Raw genomic sequence first — 26,235 nt, 5'->3', positions numbered from 1 at the left:
AAACAGTGGGTTGCATCTCAGTAAATTTGAATGTCTGATTTCAAATGCAGTACGGACAACTTTTTTCTTAAAACCTCTGTGCATGATCCCTATTGAAAGCTCATCCAGACCTTACATCTGTACAACCACTTTTACCTACAGGTAAGCCTATATTAAGGCTTATGCCGCGTACACACGATCGGTCAAACCGATGAGAACAGTCTGATGGACCGTTTTCAAATTTAACCGATGGATACCTAACCGATAGAAAAAAAATTATCGTTTGTAGGCACGTCCATCGGTTAAAAATCCACACATGCTCAGGGGGGCGTGGCCGGGATGTGAACGAGACCAGACGTGTGCTAGCTGAGCTCCGCTCCTACCGTTATCCTGGGCAGTTTTTCAGCGCTGTTTCCTTCTTCCAGTACCCACCAGCCCGACATCCTGGGGCGCAAGAGGGCACCCGGTACTCCGAGACCCCCTCCACTGTCTCCGGGTAAGCTGCGCTCCTCCGGGGGGACAGGGGACCGAGCTGCGGCGGCCATCTTGCCCACGAGGCTTCCAGCACACGAGATGTCGGCTGCCTCTCCAGCCTCCCTTAATCCGCAGCCATCCCACGCCGCCTCGCACGCTGAGCTTCTGGCGGCGATCAAGTAGGGTCGGGATTCAGTCATGGTCAAAATTGACCACCTAGTTGCGGATGTCAGCTTGATCCGCCATGACATGGACAAATTTAGAGCCCGCTTCATGGAGGCGGAGGGCCGCATCTCACAGCTGGAGGATTCCACACGAGCGGACGCCAGGGACCTGCATGCCCTGCAACTCCAGGTTAAGGCCCTGCAAGAGAAATCTATAGACACCGAAAACAGGCTCAGGAGGAATAATATTAGGATCCTTGGCCTCCCTGAGAGGGCGGAGGGCCCCAGGCCTGCAGAATTCACTGAGACTTTCCTGATTGACCTCCTGGGCCTGCCGGCCATGCCGCCTACTTTCGTCGTGGAAAGAGCTCACCGGGTCCCCCCCAAGCCTCCGATCCCAGGAGCCCCTCCTCGGCCTTTCCTCCTCCGCCTGCTAAATTACAGAGACAGGGACCGTATCCTTGCTGCTGCCAGAGAGAAGCGAGACCTACTCTACAACGGAGCCAAGATCATGTTGTTCCCTGACTACTCTCCAGAGGTGCAGCACCGACGTCGCTCCTTCACAGAGGTGAGAAGATGCCTGCGGGATCAAGGCCTCAAATTTAGCCTACTCTATCCCAGCAAGTTGCGAGTGATCGACGGGGACCGCACACGCTTCTTCATGGATCCAGAGGCGGCCATGTCGTGGCTGGAGAGTCGCTGAGGGTCTCCACTTCGTGGCAAGTATCCTTCTTTGTTGCCCACTTGGCTCCCCCTGTGATGTCAGCCCCCCCACATCTGGCGAGACGGCCGGCATTGCCACCTTTCTGACATTGCCCCCCTGTGCCTGCACTGGCTCCCATCCCCTGGATACATCCCCCTTTTCTTTTAATTTTGCTCTGCTCACATTTTTTACATTTTTTACTTTTCTGTTCCCTTTTATGAGCCGCTCAGGCCTGTTTTACAGTAATCGGGGCTGCCCCCCCGCCTCCCCCACTCCCTATACTGATGGATCTGCGGATTGACTGGCCTACCTGCGATGTTTCCTGGCACTAGACTCTGGCTCCGCCATCCTCTCCCTGCTCCCTATGCATGCACCTGTGGTCCCTCTCCCAATTTTATTTCGCTTTTGCCTCGTATTTCAACTTTTACTTTCCATCATTTTTCTTCCTGCATACTTATGTGACCCCGACCTCCCACAGGCTCCCTCCTCCTTGATGGACTCTGGGAAGCGGCAGCTATGCATTGCTCTGCTTAGGAATCAGCTCTCTTGTGGTCCATAGGAGCGGTAGCTGCTCAGTGCACAAACTAGGATACACCTTCTCGGCCCACGGACGTGGTGGCACTCCAGGTTGCTACCCCCCCCCCCCCTGTGTGAATCGCCCCCTCCGCTGTTGTGTTTTTTGGACACGTTCGCTATTAATAGCCTGGACACCGACCGTCGGTCTGTGTTATACCCGCTGCCGGGTACCAAAGTAGGCGACCTGGCGCCTGTTGTGTAGGGCCCCCAATTTTTAGGGGCTCATTTACACCTTTTTTTTGACTGTTTATTGGGGGAAAAACTATTCCCGCCCCTCCTGACCGTTGTTCGGGGGCCGGGACATAGTAGGATAGGCACTCAGTGCCTGGGAATGTTGTTATTCTTGTTGTCTGTTCAGTGTGCTATGCTCAATGACTTTTACTGCCTTTTGAATGTGCCATACATAGATACTTGCAATGTACAGTGCTGTGTGCTTGGGATCTTGCTGCCCCTGGGATGCCCTGGGGTGTACCTAGATAGTTATCCTTTCCATTTTTTGTCTATTCTACCGAATGGCTGACCGCTCGCCTGGCTCATTCTCCATCCTCTCTTGGAATGTCAGGGGCCTGAACTCGAAGTTTAAGCGCGCCACCCTCTTCCAGTACTTAAAAACCCGCTCACCCCACCTCATTCTGCTTCAGGAGACTCATCTTATGGGCAGCAAGATCCTAACTCTTAAAAAGCCATGGGTTCAACGGGCAATACATGCTACTTATTCTACTTATGCCAGGGGGGTGTCAATCCTTATTCACAAAAATTTCCCTTGTGTGATTGAGGAGGTCCGTACGGACCCCCTAGGTAAATATGTGATATTGGTCTTCACGCTTTGGGCTCAGAGATACATCATTGTTAACCTCTACATCCCCCCCCCCCTTCTCGCCTGCCTTACTGTACGAGGTGATGGATAAGATTACCCCGTTCTGTCCGGGGAGGGTTCTGATAATGGGGGACTTCAATTCTATACTGTCACATGATTTAGATAGGCCGGTGCCGCCTAAACATAGATCCCTAGACCTGCCTGCCTGGGCTCAGGCGGTGGGTCTGGAGGAGATCTGGAGATGGAAACACCCGGGGGCGAGGGCTTATTCGTGCTTCTCGGCTTCTTACAAGACGGCGTCTCGGATAGATTTGGCCTTCTCCAACCCCGCACTGTTAGCGGATGTGTTGGGGGCGGAATATCTTTCTAGCGGGCTGTCGGATCATAATCCTTTGGTAGTAGAGCTCCGGTCTCCGACATCGCGCAGTGCTGCGCTTTGGCGGCTGGGAGCGCAGTGGGTTACTCACCCCGACATAGCTGAAACCTTACCCCCCCTACTCTCTGAGTTCTGGGTACATAACGCAGGAACTTCCTCCCCCGGGGTTGTCTGGGATGCCTTTAAGGCATACACTAGAGGGCAATACATCTCCTCCATAGCCAATGTCAAGAAACAACACTCGGCCCAGACTCGTGAACTAGAACGCATCGCCACTGACAGCACTGACAGATACAATTTGGACCCCACCCCGGATCACTTTGATCTTCTGATGGTGGCCCAAAGGGACATGCAGCTACATCTGGCAGAGGCAACGCGCCTAGAAATCCACAAGGGCAAGCAGCGGGCCTTTGAACAAGGGGACCGCAATGGTCGCCTGCTGGCTATGATGGCCCAACACGACCAACCCCTCACGACAATCTCGTCCCTTCAGACTCCTCAGGGGGGAACCGTATCCTCCCAACAAGATGTTCTCCAAACCTTTGGGGATTTCTATAAGACGTTATATTCCTCCAGTTTGCCCACAGACTTCCGACCTGAGTCCCTGAGTGCTTTGATGGACCCGTTGGCACTAGGCTGGCTTTCGGACGGGGAGAGAGAGACTTTGGTTAAACCGATCATGGCCCTCGAGGTACAGAACGCCATTCAGTCCTTCCCGCCGGGGAAGGCGCCTGGCCCAGATGGACTCCCCCTAGACTTTTACAGGGCACATGTGGGCCTCCTGGCCCCCCTGTTGGCCCAGATATACACTTCCAGCCTGACAGACGGGAATCTCCCTTTGTCCATGTACCATGCACACTTGACACTGATATACAAACCTCCCAAGGACCCAACTCTATGTGCTTCGTACCGGCCCATTGCTCTCCTTAACACCGACTTTAAAATCCTGACTAAACTTCTCGCCCTTCGATTGTATCCCATGCTGCCCACGGTAATAGACTCAGATCAGACGGGGTTCATGCCCCGGAGGTCCACGGATGTGAACCTCAGAAGGCTTTTCACCAACATACACACCCAACACCTAAACGTAGGAACGAGGACTGTGGCCTCGTTGGACGTCGAAAAGGCCTTCGACACGGTCGAATGGCCTTTTCTATGGGAAACGTTGCGAAGAATGGGATTCCCCTTACGATTTATCGACTGGCTTCAGGTAATATACAGGGCTCCCACCTCCTCGGTGCGTCTGAATGGGGGACTATCTGTCCCCTTCAGGCTTTACCGGGGAACGAGGCAGGGTTGCCCTCTCTCTCCAGCCCTTTTTGCCCTTGCCATTGAACCGGTGGCGGAGGCTCTCCGCACCTCACCACTTATTAGAGGACTTCGTGTGGGCTTGCTGGAGGAGAGGGTGGCCCTGTACGCGGACGATATGCTGCTATTCTTAAATGACGCGGGTCCCTCGCTGCAGGGTGCACTGACTGTGCTGGACGCGTTCGCCTTGGTCACTGGACTCAGGGTGAATTGGTCCAAGTCGCTGCTCTTCCCGATTGACCAAGCGGCCAGGTCTACCTCCCCACCTGATAACCCTCTCTGTTGGGTTGATTCATTCAAGTACCTAGGAGTAAATGTTTCAACCTTGGCCACAGACTTTATTCTACTAAATTTGACCCCAGTCCTCCTGGAGACTCAGTCGAGGATTAAGGCCTGGGAAAATCTCCCGCTATCTGTCTGGGGAAGGGTTAATCTCCTTAAAATGAAAATCGTCCCAAAGCTTACATACCTCTTCCGCCACTCCCCTCAGTGGGTGCCCAAGTCCTTCTTTTGCAAATTAAACCGAATTTTCTCCTCTTTCATTTGGGGCACCTCTCCGCCACGATACAAATTGGCAACGTTAATGAGGCCACGGACACAGGGGGGAATGGCATTCCCCGACTGCTACAAATACTTTCTGGCAACCCAGTTGGTGACAGCGGCCTGGTGGTTGAGCCCGGACGGGACTAACACCTCCACCGCCCTGGAAGCCTCGGTGGTCGGCTCGCTGGAGGCCCTCCGGTTCTTGTTGTTCCGGGGCCCAGGCGCGCCGTACCCCCTGACACCTTCCATGCTTACCACGCTACGGGCATGGCGGACGGGGCTAGCTATTGAAAAGTGCAAACCCACCGAGGTTTCCCCCAATGCCCCTATCTGGCTGAACCCTACCTTAGATCACTTCTATAGACTTCCAGATCCTGTTGCGTGGTCGAGACGCGGCATCAAGTTGATGTCACACATTGTCTCGCAAAATGAGTTGATGCCCTTCGAGGAGCTCCGGTCCACATTTAATCTACCTCCACATTATGTTTTCAGACATCACCAACTGTCACATGCGTTTACAGCTCAATTTCCTCGGTCAACATGCATCTTGGCCCAGTCGGAGCTGGAGAGAACGCTTAGGTTTGGATGTGATGCGAAGCCCACTTCGCGCTTGTACTCCTACCTGACCTTTGTGTCTCTCCCTCCCCTGGACGGGCTGAGATCCAGGTGGCAGAGTGACATACCCACATTGGACACGGACGATTGGGATGACGTGTGGGACCTTCCCTTTAGCACCCTGGTCTCGGTTCGGGACAGACTAGTGCAATTTAAAATTGTGCATAGAGCATACTTCACCCCGCATAGACTTCATAAAATGAACCCTGCGCACTCCCCGGAGTGTTGGAGATGCAGCGCCTCCCCTGGCGACTTCTCTCACATCTTCTGGCAGTGCCCTGCAGTGAAACAATATTGGGAGGAGGTGCTAACATTGGTTAACAAGGTTGCAGCAGTCCAACTGCCCCTGGCAATGGAAGTCTGCCTCCTGGGTATCGTTGAAAACATTGTTCCGTCCTCAGCTAAACGTACACTGATAAGCCTGCTACTTTTCTACGCACGTAAGAATATTGCTATGCACTGGAAGAAACCCACACCCCCCTGCCTGGTGCAGTGGAGACGTCTGGTCAACTCCAGCCTCCCCCTGTACAAAGATACATATTTCAACCGTGGATGTCCACAGAAGTATGATAAAGTTTGGCGAGCCTGGTTGGCTGAGTCGGAAACTGCTGGATGATTGTTCCATATAACCACCACGTCTATCATTTAACCTAGGTCCCACTGCTGATATGGATTAGTCTCAGGTGTCGACACGTGAGTTGGTGCCATACTGCTGGCGGGGTGCACCCCTGCCCCCATCATGCCTGACATTGCAACTGAAGCACACTGTGGTAGTGATTTGTAGCACAAAGTTTCCTGTATAATATATGCACAATTGAGCTGTGTAATTGTATGTCTTTGTATTGTCTGTTTAAATTTTCTTTTTTGTATGTTGTGAAAACTTCAATAAAAACAATTGGAAAAAAAAAAAAAAAATCCACACATGCTCAGAATCAAGTTGACGCATAATTGGAAGCATTGAACTTCGTTTTTTTCAGCACGTCGTTGTGTTTTACGTCACCGCGTTCTGACACGATAGTTTTTTTAACCGATGGTGTGTAGGCGCGACGGACCATCAGTCAGCTTCATCGGTTAACCGATGAAAACGGTCCATGAGACCGATCGTGTGTACAGGGCTTTTCCTGTAGGTACTGGAACTATCTCCTAAATCTGTACGGTTCATGCGCACTGAAGAGAGGGCGCGACCGTGCCATTTCTAAAGGGCTTGTGCCATGATTGGTAGCTCCCAAGCACATGCGTGGGAGTGACGTCACACCACTCCGGCCAGTCCGTGGCCCCCGGGAGGAAGAGGGGTGAAGATGGATGCTTCCACACAGCGGGGACAGCGGTGTCATTGCAGGCTTCCTGTGCAGGTAAGTGCAACATAATGGGCCCATTATGCGTTTACTTTGCAGAGGAAAAAGAGGAAGTGAAACCCATCAGGATTTACTTTCTCTTTAATGCTTAATATGTATTTGCATCAGAAATCTTGTCAATTAAGTCTTGGGGAGATATATGAAAGAGTCAATGTTGGCGGGCCTTGGGCTTGTGTTGATGGCATTAGTTTCACAAGAGTTTGAGAAGACACATGCTATTGACCCCCTTCAGGCAGGTTTTGCATTTTTTTAGACTGGTATGGGAAGGCAAAACTTACTTGAAGAATACAAAAGCCTGTCACCACATGCCAAAACTGTCTTGTGGTTCATTTGTTCAGTATGAACAAAACACTATAATATAGGTTTTTGCAGGGTTTTAGTGCTAGAAACTGAGATTCATGCCTAGATTCACATACAATGCCACAACTTTGCGGCGGCGTAGCTTAAGGCATTTAAACTACGCCGCCGTAAGTTAGCGAGGCAAGTACATGATTCAAAATGTACTTGCCTGCTAAGTTACGGCAGCGTAGCCTAAAGCGGGTGGGCGTAAGGGCGCCTAATTCAAATGTGTGTAAGGGGGCGTGTTTTATGTTAATGGAGCTTGACCTTACGTTTTTGAAGTTCTCTCTTAACTGCGCATGCGCCGGGCGCCTACATTTCCCAATGTGCATTGCGGCTAAGTACGTGGCACGGGCTTATTGATTTCGACGTGGACGTAAACGACGTAAATCCCGATTCACGGACGACTTGCGCAAACAACGTAAAAATTTCGAATTTCGACGCGGGAACGGCGCCCATACTTAACATTACTATTCCAACTAGGGCCTAGCTCTACCTTTAGGTGGCCTATCTCTAACGTAAACGGCGTAAAAGTACTGTGTCGGCCAGGCGTACGTTCGTGAATCGGCGTATCTACTAATTTACATATTCTACGCCGACCACAATGGAAGCGCCACCTAGCGGCCATCCGAAATATTGCAACCTAAGATAGGACGGCGCAAGCCGTCGTATTTTAGATATGTTTAAGTGTATCTCTGATTGAGAATACACTTAAACATAAGTCGGCGTAGATTCTGAGTTAGGTCGGCTTATCTACTGATAAGCTTTCCTAACTCTTCCTGTTACCTTCCTAGTAAGGCATCAAAACACAAACAAATTAAGTTCAAGGTCATATTAATAGTTTTCCAGATTTTGACTTAAATTCTCCACTATGCATGTCGCTAGACTTGCTTCCATATTCCTTTATCCTGCATTACAAACTTTCAAATAGCTGCTTGACCTTAGCTCAGAATGTGGCACCCATTGACTTAAAATGACAGATTGACATATTTGTGTGCCAGCTCCAATTTGCAGTCGGATTTATTACGTGTTCACAGAAGCAGCATTCTGGGAATTCTTCAGATAACACAGATAAAATACATCATGGTCTGTTAAATTGGTTTAAATTGCAAGGCTGCAAAGTGAAATATTATTTATTCCTCCCACTGTCAATGTTTTATTGTGTTAAATTACACAGGTGTTGCATCGTTTATTGTATCTTAAATCTACCCATAACTGTTCATTATTACATGAGCTGAGACATTTTAATGATTTAATAGACACATGCAGAAAAACTATTTATCTCAATAAAGAAGAGGATATGGTTGATGTCTTAGAACATATTTTTAAGGGTTTTATTTTTTTTTATTTTTTTAAGTGCAAGCTGCTGACTTTGACTCTGGTATCAACCTCTTGAAGTTTCTGTAGAGCAGAGTACAAAGGGGGCAGACAGAAGCAGCATAAATAGCCAATCAGTTGTGGAAAACCAGCCCCAACCGGCTCCCAACCAGCACTCTTCGCCAATGGCATAGAGCGCTGATCAGAGTGTGCAGGAGCTGACAAGTTTTTTTTTTTTCAGTTTAACCCAAAAAAAAAAAAAAACGTATAGTGTGTACCAGGCTTTACCCTTTAAAGATATATAAAGAAATACAGATTAAAACATTTTACATATACAGGTTCTGTTTTTTTCTGCCTTGCTAGACCACTTATTAGGGTTAAGTCGTTAGGATAGGGTTCAAAGTATAGATTAAAACAGTCGTAAATGTTATGTTACCAGAGGCTATACGATCTATATGCCAAGGCTAAAAGGAAAGCAACAGTGTTTATTCATACCAAGCAAAAGGAACTTCCGATAATAATCCTGAGATTTGGTAATACTGGCAAGTGCCCGATTAATTAATCTAAAGTGAGAATTGTTAAAGTGGAGGTTCACCCTAAAAACTAATTTTTAACATTAGAGCCAGCATACTAAGTACATTTACTTTTGGCAGGTAATTTTTTTTTCTCTGTACATACCTTTATATTCTGATTTTGTCCAGGGCTTCCACGTTCTGATGACTCCGGGACTGGGCATTCCTATCCCAGCCTCAGGGTTCTGATGACTGCGGGACTGGGCGTTCCTATCCTTCGGTTCGATGATTGACGGCTTGTGAAACAGGTCCCCTGTCGCACAACGCGCGTCACCAGATTCCCGGAGATAGCCGAGCTGCGAGTCGGCACTATACGGCGCCTGCGCCCGCCGTGTAGAGCTGACTGCGCAGGCGCCGTATAGTGTCGACTCGCAGCTCGGCTATTTCCGGAAATCTGTTGACGCTCGTTGTACGACAGGGGACCTGTTTCACAAGCCGTCAATCATCGAACCGAAGGATAGGAAAGCCCAGTCCCGCAGTCATCGGAACCCGGAAGCCCTGGACAAAATCAGGATATAAAGGTATGTACAGAGAAAAAAAAATGACCTCCCGAAAATAAATGTCCTTAGTATCATTAGTTTGCTAGATCTAATTTAAAATAATTTTTTTTGGGATGAACCCCCGCTTTAAGATCCATTTTAATGACTAAAATCATAAGACGAAGAGAAATATGTAGTATAACAGAAATATGTAGTCTTATTTGCCAGCCTGTCATGTTGGTACAGTAAAAATACTTTGAGTCATGGACATGGACCAGCATTCAGATCAGGACTGACATCAGAGATTTAGCAGGACAGTCAGAGACTTACCATGTACAAAGGGAGAAGCCAGCAACTAGATTTTCCAAAAGAAGTTAATTTTATTGTTACTGAATGGGGTGCAAATAATACAAGGGTTTGCACATTTCAGCGTGTAGCCCTACTGATATCATTAAGGATACACGCCGAAACGTGTAAGTATTGAATTTTTGCCTTTTCCCTTTGTACGTTGTGTTCTGGTGTAAGGAAAACACCATAAGCCAGCACACCGACTTCTCACAGTCTGGGGAATCATATCGGACTTTGCCTTCTTCTCTACATACCAGAGACCTACCATAGTCAGAAGGAAATATGGAATGGCAGCCTATGTCTTTCTTTTGCGAATTTGTTTTCTTTAAGTAACTAAAAGCCATGGCATTCTGAGATCTCCAGCTTACCCGCAGATGAAAAACTACAGGTTGGCAATCTCAATCTTATTTACAGTTTCTGACTCATCAAAAAGTTATTGTGATTCAGAGAAGGACATTTCATTTGAGAATATTACTTGGAGGGAAATTTCTCTCATCGCTGTGAGGATGAATTTTCAGTTGCGTACATGGCTAATGTGTTAGTCATCCCTGAATATGAATATGTTGATGCCTCTAAGCTAAAACTATAAGCTGATAAAAGAGGCAGCTGTGTGTGATAACTCATTTGAATCTTACCTCATAGACAAACTTTCTCCTCAGGGAGTTCCTATTCTGTCTGTATAGGATATTGTGTTTCACAACTGATTACGTTAGGGCTAAAGGCAAGCAGAATTTTATAATGTGTCAAAGCACCAGTATCCTGAAGAGTTTTGGGTAAAAAGTTTCTCAGACAATAGGTACTTTGTTTTCTTAAAGCAGAACTAAACCCTTTAAAGATCACCCATTCTTCCCTCCTGGTGAATTGATGGTGGTGACCATGACATCTTCTCCCTGGCTTTTTATGAGTTTGAGATCTTTGGCCATCTTGATTGCCCAGACGGGATAATATTATCCACTAAAACATCTAAGCACACAATTACCTGACCTGCCAATGTATTTTATATTCAAGCAATTACTTCTTATAACCAGAAAGATCTGCACTGTGTTTGGAGAAGAGAATAGCCAACTATTGTATGTAGTATTACCCTGTATGCCCGTGAAGTAGATCCACATAAATTCATATTCACACAGGATATTCATAGAAAGTGACAGTTCAGCAGTCAAATCAAAATAAAGTAAAAAAAAAATTACCTCTTCTAAGCTTAAAGGGGTTGTAAAGGTATTTTTTTTTCCTAAATAGCTTCCTTTACCTTAGTGCAGTCCTCCTTCACTTACCTCATCCTTCGATTTTGCTTTGAATGTCCTTATTTCTTCTGAGAAATCCTCACTTCCTGTTCTTTGGTCTGTAACTCCATACAGTAATGCAAGGCTTTCTCCCTGGTGTGGAGTGTCATGCTCGCCCCCTCCCTTGGACTACAGGAGAGTCAGGACGCCCACTAACACACAGCTCCTTTCTCTATCTGCAACGTAGAGAGCGTCCTGACTCTCCAGTAGTCCAAGGAAGTAAGTGAAGGAGGACTGCACTAAGGTAAAGGAAGCTATTTAGGAATTACGGGCCAGATTCACAAAAGGGATACGACGGCGTAATCTCCTGATACGACGTCGTATCTCTGTTTCTATCTATCAATGCGACTGATTCATAGAATCAGTTACGCATAGATATCCATAAGATCCGACAGGTGTAATTGTTTTACACTGTCGGATCTTAGGATGCAGTACCGCGGCTGTCGCTGGGGGGAGTTTGCGTCGTAAACCAGCATCGGGTATGCAAATTAGGAGTTACGGCGATCCACGACTGATTTTCGCGTTCGCTACGTCGCCGCTAGTCTAGTTTCTCGTCGCAAAGTTAGTCGTCGTTTTGGGTGCCCTAACTTTAGTCAGCAAACGTATTGCTGTCTAAAGTATGGCTGTCGTTCCCGCGTCGAAATTTAAAAATGAACGTCGTTTGCGTAAGCCGTCCGGGAATACGGAATTACGCTACGTGCGTCGCCGTTCAAAAATATGACGTCACAGCGCGCAAAGCACGATGGGAATTGCGAAACTGAGCATGCGCAGTAGGTCCCGGCGCGGGAGCACGCCTAATTTAAATGGCACACGCCCATTTGAATTGGCCAGCCTTGCGCCGGAGGCTGCCAGCGTAGTTTTCATCGCAAGTGCTTTGTGAATCAGGCACATGCGATAAAAACTTGCGGCGGTGTAACGTATCTACGATACGTTACGCCGCCGCTCACCTACGTGAATCTGGCCCTACATTTTTTACCTTTACAACCCCTTTAAAAGTAATTTATACCACCATTAGAAAGCTGTACCAACTGCAACAGTTGACTCCTTTTATCATTTTGGTGGGAGTCTTGATGTGGTACAGTTTTTGCAGTAAAAAGATGTGCTTGTTGGATGCCTACCACTGTATGAATGCTGACAGAAATTTGTGGAAGCTGCAGGTTAAATGTCCTGCTCAGATCAGACATGCTTTCTTCAGTATGAAGACTTCCATGGAAATTTTTTAGATACGAAAAGGTCCTTTGGTTTTGTCATTTACAAAGTCCAGAATTTTACTGATCACAGTAAAAGGTTCCATACCCCCAATGTCCTACACTAGGATCAAATAAACACATTTAAATACACCATACCAACATTTGAAAATAATGTAACTAGACCAAGGAAGCACAGATAACTTCAAGGTACAGCATAACTGCACAGAATTTGTATGTATTGTAAGGAAATTAGAGCTGTGGGAATTGTTATTGCTAAATGGTTTCTATATCAGGTGCAATCTCCAGGGCGTCATTCTGACCATGGCGTAACCGTATAGTAATTCACTGTCCTAGAACAATTCCAACAGGGAGCCAAGCTCAGAAAGTAAACCAAGGAGCTTAAGTACCGTATTTATCGGCGTATAACACGCACTTTTTCACCCTGAAAACAGAGTGAAAATAGCATGTGCGTGTTATACGCCGATATAGTTTAACCACTTACGCACCTTCCTGCCCAAGCCAATTTTCAGCTTTCAGCACTGTCGCAATTTGAATGACAATTGCGCGGTCATGCTACACTGTACCCAAATGAAATATTTATCATTTTGTTCCCACAAATAGAGCTTTCTTTTGGTGGTATTTGATCACCTCTGCGATTTTTATTTTTTGCGCAACAAGTAAAAAAGATTAAGTTTTTATTTTTTTCTGTTAATTTTTTTGTAAATAAGTAAGTTTTCTTCTTCAATTATGGGCACGGCTATGGCGGCACTGATGGGCACCGAAGAGGTGGCACTGATGGGCACCGATGAGGTGGCACTGATGGGCACCAATAGGCGGCACTTATGGGCACTGATATGCTGCACTGATGGGCATTCATTGGTGGCACTGATGGGCACTCATAGGCGGCACTGATGGGCACTCATAGGCTGCACTGATGGGCACTCATAAGCGGCACTGTGCACTCATAGGTGGCACTGATGGGCACTCATGGGTGGCACTTATGGGTGGCACTAATGGGTACTTATGGGTGGCACAGATGGGCACTGATAGGTGGGCACTGGGCATAGATGGGCACTAAGAGGTGGCACTGATGGACACTGGGTGGCACCGATGGACACTCAGGGGTGGCACTGATGGCATTGCTGGGCATCATTCCAGCCAGTGCCCATGTTGCCAGTCAGTGCCCATTTGTGGGCACTGATTGCCATCGATTGTGTTTTTTTTTCTTTTTATTGTTGTTTTTTTTTATTGTTTTGCCAGGGGGCACTCCCTGGTGGTCCAGTGTTGGCAACCGAGGGGGGGGGGCTGTGCTGATAAACAATCAGCGCGAACCCCCCCTGTCAGAAGAGTTGCCGCGTACACATGGTCGTTTTTTGTGATAAAAAAACATCATTTTTTCTCATGGAAAAAAAACACGTTTTTCAAACTTCATTTTAAAAAAACGACGTTGCCTACACACCATTGTTTTTTCAAAATGCTCTAGCAAAGCGCGTTTACGTTCAGCACGTACGGCGGAACTCTGTTCCATTCAGGCTCGCTTCATAACTTGCTTCTGAGCATGCGCGGGTTTAAATACGTAGTTTTAAACGTCGTTTTAGCTACACACGATGATTTTTTATGACACAAAAAACGACATTTTGAAAAACGACATAAAAAATTGAAGCATGTTCGAATTTTTTTTTGGTTGTTTTTCAGAAGACATAAAACTACGTTTTCCCCACACACGGTCATTTTAAATTACGTTCATCACAAAAAACGACCGTGTGTACGCGGCATCAGACTGGCTTCTGTGTGCAGAGCAGCAGGCGAATGTCTGCTGGATCTGACAGAACCCTTTACCCGTCAGGTACAAATCATCTGAATGTAAGCTGACTAAAAAAAAGATATTGGTCTGTGAGGGTGGGGGGGGGTGGCTGTTGGTCGTCGGAGAGCAATACATTAAGCAATGAATGAAACTGCCTGACAGGGGGAGGGGGAGCTAAGAGAGACACACAACACACACTGGCTGACAAGCCCCCCCTTCCTGCAAATAGTTTGTTTCTCTTTGCCCTCCCTTGTCAGGCATCAGCCCCAGAAGGATTTACCCACTTCCTGAGCTACCCTTATTTTGCTTCAAAGTTCAGTATTTACATTTTTATTTTTTTCCTGAAACTTCCCTCTTAAAATGAGGGTGCGTGTTATACAGTACGCCAGTGCGTGTTATATGCCGATAAATACGATTATTATAAAAGTCACACTGGACCACTTCTACCGCACTCAGATGACCAAATGAGAAACAGACAAAAACAGCATTGGGAAGTGCAGATCCAGGAGGTGGCAAGGAATCAATTGATTCTTTGCCACCTCCTGAGTCTGGGCTTCCCAATTATGTTGTTTTTGACTGTCCTACAACAAGCAGATTCAAGACTTAAAATTTAATTACCTACATAGTTGTTTCATATCAGTGGCGCACGTACGTTCGTGAATCGCCGTATCTCCCTCATTTGCATATTTAAATGGAAAACCAATGTGAGCGCCAAATGCGTCCAGCGTAAATATGTGCCCACTCTACGCTGGCGTAGGCAAGTTACGTCGGTGGGATGAAGCCTGTTTTTAGGCGTATCTTAGTATGTGGGCTCGGCGCACAGATACGACGGCGCATATTTGCACTTACGCTGCATATCTGGAGATACCTTGGCGCAAGTGCTTTGTGAATCCGGGCCAATGACTCTTTACCATTGTATAAACTCACATTTGAGATTTGTAAAAGAGCTAAAACATTTCATAAAATCTGGTGCAGATGGCTAGCTAGCCCTCTGACTCTCACCCCAGTGTCACTGTGCTAGTTATATTATTCTTTGGTTGTGCCAACCACCCTACTCATTTCATCTACTATCTACTTGAACCACAACACCGTTGACTGTATAGTTCACTGTAAACAATATAGTTAATAACCACAAGAGACATGTGTGATGATAATTGCATATTATTGTTTATTATTCATTGCTTGTTGAGTGTATTGCCTTTTTTTCTGTGCACTGCGTTAGGCAATATGTTAAAATCAATAAACATATCTTAAAAACAAAATTCAGAAAATGTAAAAGATGTTAACACACCCCTAAAATGTGAAACAAACTTTAACAGAGAAAATGTTTTTTAATTTCTTGGCTATAAGGCAATAAGCAGTGTGTAAGGTAAGTAACTTACAGAAACTGATTGCCAATATTCTTTAATTGTTCGTATTGCACCATTCCTCTTTGCATAAACTTCACGTGCCTAATTATATCTATGCATATATTTATTCAGTCATTATAACAATATTATATGCATATTTCAGAACCACTGATGGTTATTGTAGAATATTGCAAGTATGGAAATCTGTCTAATTATCTGAGGACCAAGAGAGATGGATTCATTCCCTATCAGGTACGTAGACACGCCCTCCCACTTGGCCTGTCCTTCTTGTCATCCATCACATTGTCAATTGCCGTTCCTCATTCATCTTCCATGACTTGCTTCTGTTTATGTAGCATCTGTTTTCCATTCAGGAAATGAGAAATACATTACTAGCTGGCATGGGAAGTTTAATTGAATAATTAAATACTTACGATCCCATGCATCTTCCACAATTCCTCTGCCACTAGCAGCAGGGCCGTCTTTAATATGGTTTGGGCCCTGGGCAAACTTTTTTTTTGGGCCCCCGTTTTACCAATTGCACATGTTCCTGGTAAAACGGCTCATAGAAAAAAGGTGGGTGCTGAAACGATCACCAGCTGGGCACCGGAACCATCAAACAAACAAACATATTCGCCAGCACACCGTGGATCGTCGATTACGCCAAAAAATGTAATGCAAAACAAACATCACAATAGTGCGAATATTGTGATGTTTGTTTTGCATTACATTTTTGGTTGTAATCGACGATCCACTGTGTGCTGGCGAATATGTTCGTTTTCATTTGTATTCAGCCTCCCTGAGTCAATACTTGGTAGGACCTCCTTTCGCTGCAATTACAGCTGCAAGTCTTTTTGGGTATGTCTCTACCAGCTTTGACATTTTTGCCCATTCTTCTTTGCAAAATAGCTCAAGCTCTGTCAGATTCGATGGATAGTGTCTGTGAACAGCAATTTTCTTATGTCTTGCCAGATTCTCAATTGGATTTAGGTCTGGACTTTGACTGGGCCATTCTAACACATGAATATGCTTTGATCTAAATCAGTGGTTCTCAACCTCTAGTGCCGTGACCCCTTGATAAAATTTCCCAAGTTGTGGGAACCCCTAAGGCCCCGTACACACGACCGAACATGTCTGCTGAAACTGGTCCGCGGACCAGTTTCAGCAGACATGTTCGGTCGTGTGTATGGCCGACCGGACAGGTTTCCAGCGGACATTTGTCCAGCCGACCGTTTTGCAGCGGACAAATGTTTCTTAGCATGCTAAGAAACATGTCCGCTGGAATCCTGTCCGTCGGACATGTTCGGTCGTCTGTACAGACTCACCGTACATGTCCGAGCGGCCGCCATCCCTCGCATGCGTCGAATCACTTCGACGCATGCGTGGAAGCATTGAACTTCCAGGGCTGCGCACATCGCCGCGGCGACGGCGGTGCCTCGTCACCGCGCATCGTGTACGCGCGGATTTCTGTATGATGGTGTGTACAACCATCATACAGAAATTTTCCGGCCGGACATGTCCGGTCGTCTGTACGAGGCCTTACAGTAAAATTATTTTTGTAGCGTGGGTTGTCAGCACCCAAGGCAAGACAAGTAATTTGCACCCCTAACCCACGGATACTTAGCGCTCCCTGAGTCCCTTCCACTCGTACGGTATTAAAACCATTTATGGTACTCACTGTGTCTCCGCAGCAGTGACACCTATGCCAAAATCAGGAGATAGGGTCTCCTCCAGCCCCTCCCACTTCACATTCCTCACCAGCCAGCTGACATCTAGTCTCTGCCCCCCAGTCACGCCGTGAATTGAATGGGTGGCTGCGAAGAGGCTAAGTGGGCCACCGCAAGCTCCAGGGACAGCCCTGCTGGGTAGCCATGAAAAGGCTGGGAGAGCGGTGCGGGATTCAGGAACAGCTCAGGATTCGGTGACCCCAAATTGTCATTCGACCCCCAAGGGGGTCCCGACCCCCAGGTTGAGAACCACTGATCTAAATCATTTCATTGTAGCTCTGGCTTAATGTTTAGGGTCGTTGTCAGGCTGGAAGGTGAACTTCTGCTCCAGTCTCAAGTCTTTTGCACACTCATATTTTTCTAGGATTGCCCTGTATTTGGCTCCATCTATCTTCCTATCAACTCTGACCAACTTCTCTGTCCCTGCTGAAGAAGAGCATCCCCACAACATGATGCTGCCACCACCATGTTTCACGTTGGGGATGGTGTGTTCAGGGTGTTGTGCAGTGTTAGTATTCAGCCACACATAGCATTTTGCTTTTTTGCTTTTAGGCCAAAAAGCTAAATCTTGGCCTCATCTGACCAGAGCACCTGGTGTTTGCTGTGTCCCCCACATGGCTTCTCCCGTACTGCAAATGGGACTTCTTATGACTTTCTTTCAACAATGGCTTTCTTCTTGCCACTCTTCCATAAAGACCAGATTTTTGGAGTGCACAACTAATAGTTGTCCTGTGGACATATTCTCCCACCTGAGCTGTGGATCTGTGCATCTCCTCCAGAGTTACCATGGGCCTCTTGGCTGCTTCTCTAATTAATGTTCTCCAGTTGTGTCATACTCTTTCCATTTTCAGATGATGGATTGAACAGTGCTTCGTGAGAGTGCCCTCACTCGTTGGGGGGAGTGATTAACTTAGCAGATTTAGATACACTAATAAATTCAAGCCAAATTCCAGCTAACAGTTTATATGCAGTTGTAGTAAACTGTTACATAAACAAAACTGATTATGGTAAACACCCCTGTCCGTGTTGAATGGTTTGTCTCATCCCTGTAACTGATACATCTGCAAGAGAGCTTGTTATGTTGAAAAACTGACTTACTGGCCAGATCCCCAGTTAATACAGTAAAACCTTGATTTAAGGGCATTTTCACAAGCATTTTTTTTTATAAATGTTGACTTGATATACAAGCGATGTCTTGATATAAGAGTAGCGTCCTGTCACAACTGAGTATAAAATAGAAGAGATGTGCCTCTAAGTGTAGCAATATGGTTACATTTAATGAAGGTACAACATTTAGCAACTCACATGGTTGATGATTAAAACAGGCACATCTAAATATGCAGGCATCCGGGGTAAAGCTGTCCACATAGACCATTCTCCTCAATGCCATTGATGTCGTCCCTTCCACTAGCAGCTCAAGCCTCGCTTTCCGATCGCTCTACTGCAGGGTAGTCTTCCCGGTCATGATTGCAGACTGATAGTGGTGAGAGCCGGCGGTGCAGAGGACGGTTTATGTGGATTGATTTATCCCAGATGCCTGCATCCTTAGAAGTGCTTCTTTTAATCATCAAAAATGTGAGTTGCTAAATGTTGTACCATTATTAAATGTAACCATATTTCTACACTTAGAGGCGTCTATTCTCTCTTTTATACTCTGTAGCTCCTGCTGGATTTTGTTTCTAATCCCCTTGGGGAGGCTGACATTTGTGGATGGACATTTTATGGTTACACAACTTATCACATCGCTATAATATTTTTATATGGACTATAAACTGAAGGACTTATGAATAAATGGTTGTGGAACAAATCATTTGAGTTTCCATTATTTCCAATGGGAAAATTTGCTTTGATATACAAGTGCTTTGGATTACAAGCATGCTTCTGGAACGAAATATGTTCGCAATCCAAGGTTTTACTGTAATAGAAGAAAGAAAGCTTAATGCCGCGTACACACGACCATTTTTCATAACGAGAAAAATGCAGTTTTTTAAATTGGTTATTAAAAACGATCATGTGTAGGCTCCAGAGCATTTTTCTCGACGAGAAAAATGGGCATTAAAAACTTAGAACCTGCTCTATTTTATCTTGTTGTTTTTCACGTCGTCGTTTTTCTCGTCGTGAAAAACGGTCGTGTGTAGGCTTTAACGATGGGGAAAAAACACGCATGCTCAGAAGCAAGTTATGAGAAGGGTAAAATTTGCATAATCAGCCCAAAAGGTGGCGCCATTCGAATGGAACTTCCCCTTTATAGTGCCGTTGTACGTGTTCTGCGCTTTGCTCAAGCATTTTTTATCACGATTGTGTGTATGCAAGGCAGGTTTGACAAGAATCACATTGAGAAAAACTTAATTTTTTTCCATGACATGAAAAACGGTTGTGTGTACGCGACATAAGAATTGGTAATCCGCAAAAAATGTTTTGCTTTTGGGTTTAATAATGCTTTAAATCCCTAGTGGAAGACATTGTGAGTTGTGACAGAATTTGTAAGAAAATTAAGATAGCTAAATACTTTCTATACAACTCCAATATCATTACCTTTGCTGTGTTTTTCATGACAAGCACTTTGGCTGCTCTCAGCACATCTTACCGAAATGAACTGAACTTTCTCTTTTCTTTATCAGTGAGTCTGTGCCACTTACATGTTTAACAAGCTGCTAATTGTCCTTATATACTTTGCAGGAGAGATCTCCACGGTCACGCAGTCAGGTCCGTTCAATGGTGGAAGCTGTAATAGCTGACAGGATAAGCAGAGAAGGAATCAATGAAGAAACCATTTTTGGCAGGATGCTGATGACCAAAAATCAGAATCAGAGGAATCCAGAGAGTAAGAATTACCACATAACACTCATAAGGATTAGGGCAGGTAGTGTGGTACGGGTTGGATATCTTCATGACTTTTATCTGGTTGAAATAGCAGGTTGTGCCTATCTGAAAATATGTATTCCTCATGGTCGGGTCCAGTGGCGGCTGGTGGTTTTTTGTTTGGGGGGACGCAAACAACCACACCCCCCAGCACCTCAAACTCCCTCCCCTCGCTGTCTGCCGGTCCACCGGCACTTATCCCATCTGTGGCGGGGATCGGCGGTCACATCGGGGATCAGCGGGCACATCTGGCAGCGTCTTCTGTGTCCTGTTCTCTTCTGAGATCACAGCGGCTTCTGCTGTGGGTCTCCTCCCCTTCTTCTAGGCGTCCAATAGGATCGCCTGACCTTTCAGCTAATCGGGGAACGAGCATCAGACCCGCTCTTCCTGATTGGTGGAGAAGCGATTCGGTGTTAGAAAAGCGAATGTTCATTTGCTTTTCTAACACACCTGGGTGGGCTCCGAGCGCAATGCTCTGCGCTCCAAGTCCACCTTATTTTAAAGCCTATTAGAGCCTATGGCTCTAATCAGGTGCTTAAAAAAAAACACAGCTGTAATTCACATGCCCGGCGTCCTGAAAGGGGCTGGATGCATGAACACGGGGAGGCCACTGTGACCAGCTGTGGATAGATTCATGCTATGCATGAATCTATCCATTAACTATACAGGGGGTTACGTGGATAGAGGGGAAGGCACCCGTTCACCCTTAAAAGATGGGCCATCCCTGGTTGGGTCAAACTTTACATTGAAAAATATGTCAAAGCAATATGGGTTCCAGGTACAGAAATGTCCTCACTGATAGTAATGCCACATCACCAGAACTGAGCCAAGGTACAGGCAGGAATGATAACTGCATTTGATTAGACAATACAGCAATTCCTCTTGCTATGCTTCCCTCTACCCACTGGAGTTCCTCTGAAATTGTCCCATTGAAGAGCCCAGTTTATACATGGTTCCATGTAAGAATTCAGTTCAAAAATAATTCTCGCTACGTTTCCTTTTGTGCTGACATGATAGCTTAGCAAGGAATAAAACATTAGGTCAGTATCTCCTGTGACTTGCTAGCTATGAATAACCTCAGTCATAAACTGAGATTACTAAGAATACTTTTTATGGGATATCAATTTTCTACAGTATAGGCAAAAAAAAACATTCTGACTATTTTACAATTTTTCAATGTGTTTTTTTGCAGTGAAAGATTTGTGGCATTGTCCACTCACCATGGAAGATCTGATTTGCTACAGTTTCCAAGTGGCCCGTGGTATGGAATTCCTGTCATCCAGAAAGGTAATGGGACTGAAGTTTTTTTATTTTACAAAAGGCTTTATTGTCTTTTTTTTTTTGGCTTTATTGTCTTTAGAACATACACAACAGAACTGATGGAATGACAATTACAAAACATGTAGTATGTATGCATATATGGGAGTTGCAAACATAACATTGTCATGGTTTTGTACAACGAAGAGAGTAAATACAGAACTTCACAACGTCACAAAAAGCAAATTTACACTCTGATGTTAAGGTTAGCTGAAAATATCAGGCCAAAGAAATGGCAATTCTATGGTTACAACACAGAAAATAATAAACTGAAAAGAGCTGAAAACTCAGTAGCCTTATGACCAAGCCATGTACTAAGGGAGTTACGTTTTTTAAGACCAGTAAATATATATATATCTTGTCTTGGCTTGAGTTATGCAGCTTGTTAAAATGCAGATTGGTACAGTATAAATGTTAAGGCAATGAAAAGATGAGATGCCCAAGTGTAAGATTTTAATATAGACTATGATTTTGCTAATCCACCCACAATATAGAGTCATAGTTCATTTGTTAAAAAAAACAAAACAAAGGAATGGGTCTAAGTGCCGGTTCACAGTACCACGACTTGGTATCCGACTTGTGTCGCCCCAAGTCGCGCGACATGAGAAATTCAATTGAAGTGAATGAGAGCCGTCTTAATGTACACTACTGAAGTCGCTCCGACTTCAGAAAAGGTTCCTGTACTACTTCAGGCAACTTCTAGGCAATTTGTACCCATAGATTTCAATGGAAGTTGCCTCCAAATTGCCTCCAAGTCGGATCTCTGTCTTAACTGAAGCAACTTTACAGGAAGAGAAAATAGTTTACGCAGGCAAACCCCTCCCTTCCACAGAACTGATTATTCTGTGATTGGCCACAGCCAAAGTCGCCTGTCCTGGAGGCAACTTTAAATCGCGTTGAAAGTTGATCCAAGTCGTGCTGAAGTTGCCTTGCAAAGTCGCACTATAAGTCAGGTTGCCCCTGTGTGAACCGGCACTTAGGCCATTTTAGGACACAACTAAACAAATGACATGTATTAATAAGTGGAGGCATTCCTAACAGTCCCTCCTTTTGGGTCCCAAAAGGGTGAGTTTTATGTAACCACCCAGGGCATGTCCAAAAATGGATACTCAAATTGCCTTGATGTATTAACAATGCATTCCTGTGCTATATGGAACTATACAATCTGCAAATATTACATAAACCAATGATGACCCCCCATCACATGTATTAGCTGCCACCACCATGTGCACCGCAATAGCACTTTTACTATAGTAAATAAATCAAAAAAGATGGTGCTATGTAAATATGAAACAAAAAATTTTACATCAAAATTCATACAGATAACATGTGTTCATGTGATATTAAATGACCCAAATATTGTGCCAAATCAAATGTTCACAATTAATGTGAAGTGCTCTTTTAATTTTTTCTTATCATCCCACCAAAAGTGCCACCAATAATAAACCCCTCTGAAATATCACCTGTGGTACTGATAACAAGTGCTCACTTACCAGATGACCATGACCGCTTATTGTAGGTAAGAAGGTCACTGTACACTTTCTTTACCAGGAAAAAACTCCTCTCCTCCTTAACCTCCTTCCGGATTATCAGGGATAATGCTCTTCTCCTCACCACAACATCATAAAAATGACAGACCAGTGAAGAAAACAGTACAGTGTTTTATTAAATATATGACTCACATCAACTTAAAATCATAGGGTCCTACTCATATTTGTGGAAGAAACTGCGCCAAATGTAACCAGCTGTGAGATATAAACAAAGGAAGAATACCAACCCTGACTTATCTATTTAACAATGTGTATATTTAATTTCGTGGAATGATAAGAAAAAAAAATTACAAGAGCACTTTACATTTATTGTTGACATTTGATTTGGTACAATATTTGGGACATTTAATATCATGTGAATACTTGTTAATGTGTTATTTGTATTCATTTTGATGTAACATTGTTATTTTTAATATTCACATAGCGCCTCTTTTTATGTCTTTACTCTAATTACCCTCCCAGTGTAACCTAACCCTTCTGCATCTACTGAAGACCACCTATATTTGATGCAAACTCACTCACTTAATGAAACCTACAGTATATTTTGCATAGTCATATTTGTTTCCTCTCTTTGAGGTGCACATATTGGCACTGCTGGCTCACTTGGTTTGTGTTTATATCCTAAAAACATTATTTTTCAAATGGATCTAATAGTATGCTCAGTTGCAGCAACAATTTTGTGGTCTAAACTAATAGTAACTATTATAAATTCAGCCTCGGGTCACAAAGAACTAGTGAGTCTGCCAATTTCAGAGATACAATTTATAGTGCACAGGTGCCTTTATTAAATGCATCTTTCATTTTGGCAATTTAACAATTGTGAATTTATGGGCGCACGCAAATATCTGTTGTTTTTACAGAGTTAGAACAATTTCCTAAACTTTTTCCTTTCAGAAAATTAATATGTCTATATTTTGTTTCTTTGGCACCAATGTGAGATATCAGCCATGTATTCTATAGTCATTCCCCCCAGATAACCTCTGCAGGCTGTTTCCAAAGATAGTTTTTTTTCTTTTGTGTTAAATAGTTTAAAGGGAAGTCCATACAGATTATGAAATTAATATACTAATTTGACTGTCTAGGCAAATACAGCTTTATTTTCTGTCCTTGAATGAACTCATTATGCATCAGGGAATTCAAGGAAAGGTTTGTCTAGAACTGTGCAGAACTTATCTGAAGGTATCTGTAGAAATCTATCTTTCTAGAATTACATAACTGAAAGATAAAGATCTTGTTTTTCTTAAATTCTAATGTGATTTCAAACATTTTTATTCAGATAACATCCTTTTAAGATGCAACATTGACATCTTGTGGACAAATTTTAGTATAACGGGTGGTCATATCCAAATTTGTTCTCACAGCTTTCTTTGAATGTTTGTAATATTATTATTATTATTATTATTATTATTATTATTATTAATAATATTATTATTCTACAGGATCCATATAGTGACGACAGATTGCGCAGTGCTTTACATCATTAGGGCAGTTACAATACAATACAATTCAATACAGGAGGAACCAGGGGCACTGCTTGTTAGTAGGCATTAGGAGCAATGGGCAGAAACCCAGCACCATCAATAAGATGTTTTTCTAAATCAAAAGGCTGAAAGAATAATTTAGGTTGTTTGCTATGGGTTACTGCACTTTGTTCTTTAATTCGCTGTGTAAACTTGTAAATATTAACAATACAGCACATTTTGTTTGTTGTAATGTATTATTATATTTCTCCAGGTACTTGGAAATAATTGTAGACTGCCATAAAACATTAAAACTGGTTGAACTAATACCCAAACAGCTAGTTTAATGTTAAAGGGGTTGTAAAGCCTCATGTTTTTCACCTTAATGCACCTTACATTTGCATCTGTTGTAAAATACAAGGTAAGAATATGATGTATATCCCATTTGTAAGCTTTGTTATTTTTTTTCTTGCAGTGCATCCACAGAGACTTGGCTGCCAGAAACATACTCTTATCTGAGAATAATGTTGTAAAAATCTGTGACTTTGGTCTGGCCAGAGATATTTATAAAGATCCGGATTATGTCAGGAAAGGAAGTGTAAGTCTTACAAGTAAAAGTTTGCTAAATACTTATAATACAAATAAGAAAGGTTGGTAACATATTACTCGGACAAACAGAAATGTTTATTTGTGAAGTTAAAGGAAACGTAGCAGAAATAGGAGACTACACTTACTAACCTCTGAGACAATTTGCCTAGCTTTCATGCACAACCCCTGTCTTCAACCTTTTTTGTGACACTTACCAGAAATGTAAATTAGGTATTTAAAGACTTTACTCAGATGTGACTTACTGCATGCTTATTGCAAGTCATTGAGTTAAGCCTCGTACACGCGATTGGATATCTGATGGAATAGATTCCATCAGATATCCAATGGATTTTTTCGACGGATACCCGATGAAGCTGACTTTCATCAGTCTTGCCTACACACCAAGTCAAAAATCCGACCGTGCCAAAACGCGGTGACGTAAAACACTACGACGTGCTGAAAAAAATGAAGTTCAATGCTTCCGAGTATGCGTTGACTTGATTCTGAGCATGCGTGGATTTTTGACCGATGGACTTCCACACAGACGATCGTTTTTTTCTATCGTTTTTTTATCCATAGGAAAAATGTAAAACATGTTCTTTTTTTTTTCACCGATGGAAAACAAACCGATGGGGCCCACACACGATCGATTTGTCTAATGAAAACAGTCCATCGGTCTGTTTTCATCGGACAAACCGATCGTGTGTACAGGGCTTTAAAGCCTTGCTTAGGGAAACATGAAGCTGCCATTGCTTTTTCTTTTTCTGGAAATGTAGGTTTCCTGGCTGTAATGCCAACTTTCTTAAATGTTTTTAATTACATCATTTTTATAGATTTACAAAATGCAAACAAGCACATTTTCCCTCTCCCTCCACCTCCATTTTTTTTTTACAGTACTGCAATCAATAATAACAACCAGCAACAGATATGATTTCACATGTTTGTTATAGCCTTTTACAGGAATCGCTATTGACCATGATCCCATTGCAAACTCACATAATGGTGCATAGAAGCAAACATATTTTTCACGTTGCGTTCAATGGACTTCCTTACATAAATACTTTGTCACTGTTATGGAACACGTATTCAGCTAAAGACGCCAAATTTACTTTGCCTTTCATGGATTACAAACTAGTTCCA

At 44.1% G+C, this 26,235-nt stretch overlaps 1 protein-coding gene across 2 annotated transcripts in view; it reads left to right on the top strand.

Moving 5' to 3' along the window:
* Positions 1 to 26,235, top strand: part of FLT4 (fms related receptor tyrosine kinase 4) — a 340,007-nt gene that overhangs the window by 267,618 nt on the left and 46,154 nt on the right. For both annotated transcript variants that reach the window (XM_040345001.1, XM_040345000.1), the window contains exons 20-23: positions 15,755 to 15,843; positions 19,998 to 20,142; positions 21,373 to 21,467; positions 24,983 to 25,105. In XM_040345001.1, the coding sequence (XP_040200935.1) occupies positions 15,755 to 15,843; positions 19,998 to 20,142; positions 21,373 to 21,467; positions 24,983 to 25,105 (452 nt within the window). The remainder of the gene's footprint in view (positions 1 to 15,754; positions 15,844 to 19,997; positions 20,143 to 21,372; positions 21,468 to 24,982; positions 25,106 to 26,235) is intronic.

This window comes from Rana temporaria, chromosome 3 (assembly GCF_905171775.1).
Source record: "Rana temporaria chromosome 3, aRanTem1.1, whole genome shotgun sequence".
Lineage (NCBI taxonomy): Eukaryota > Metazoa > Chordata > Amphibia > Anura > Ranidae > Rana > Rana temporaria.
This window is presented reverse-complemented; position numbering and strand designations above follow the sequence as displayed.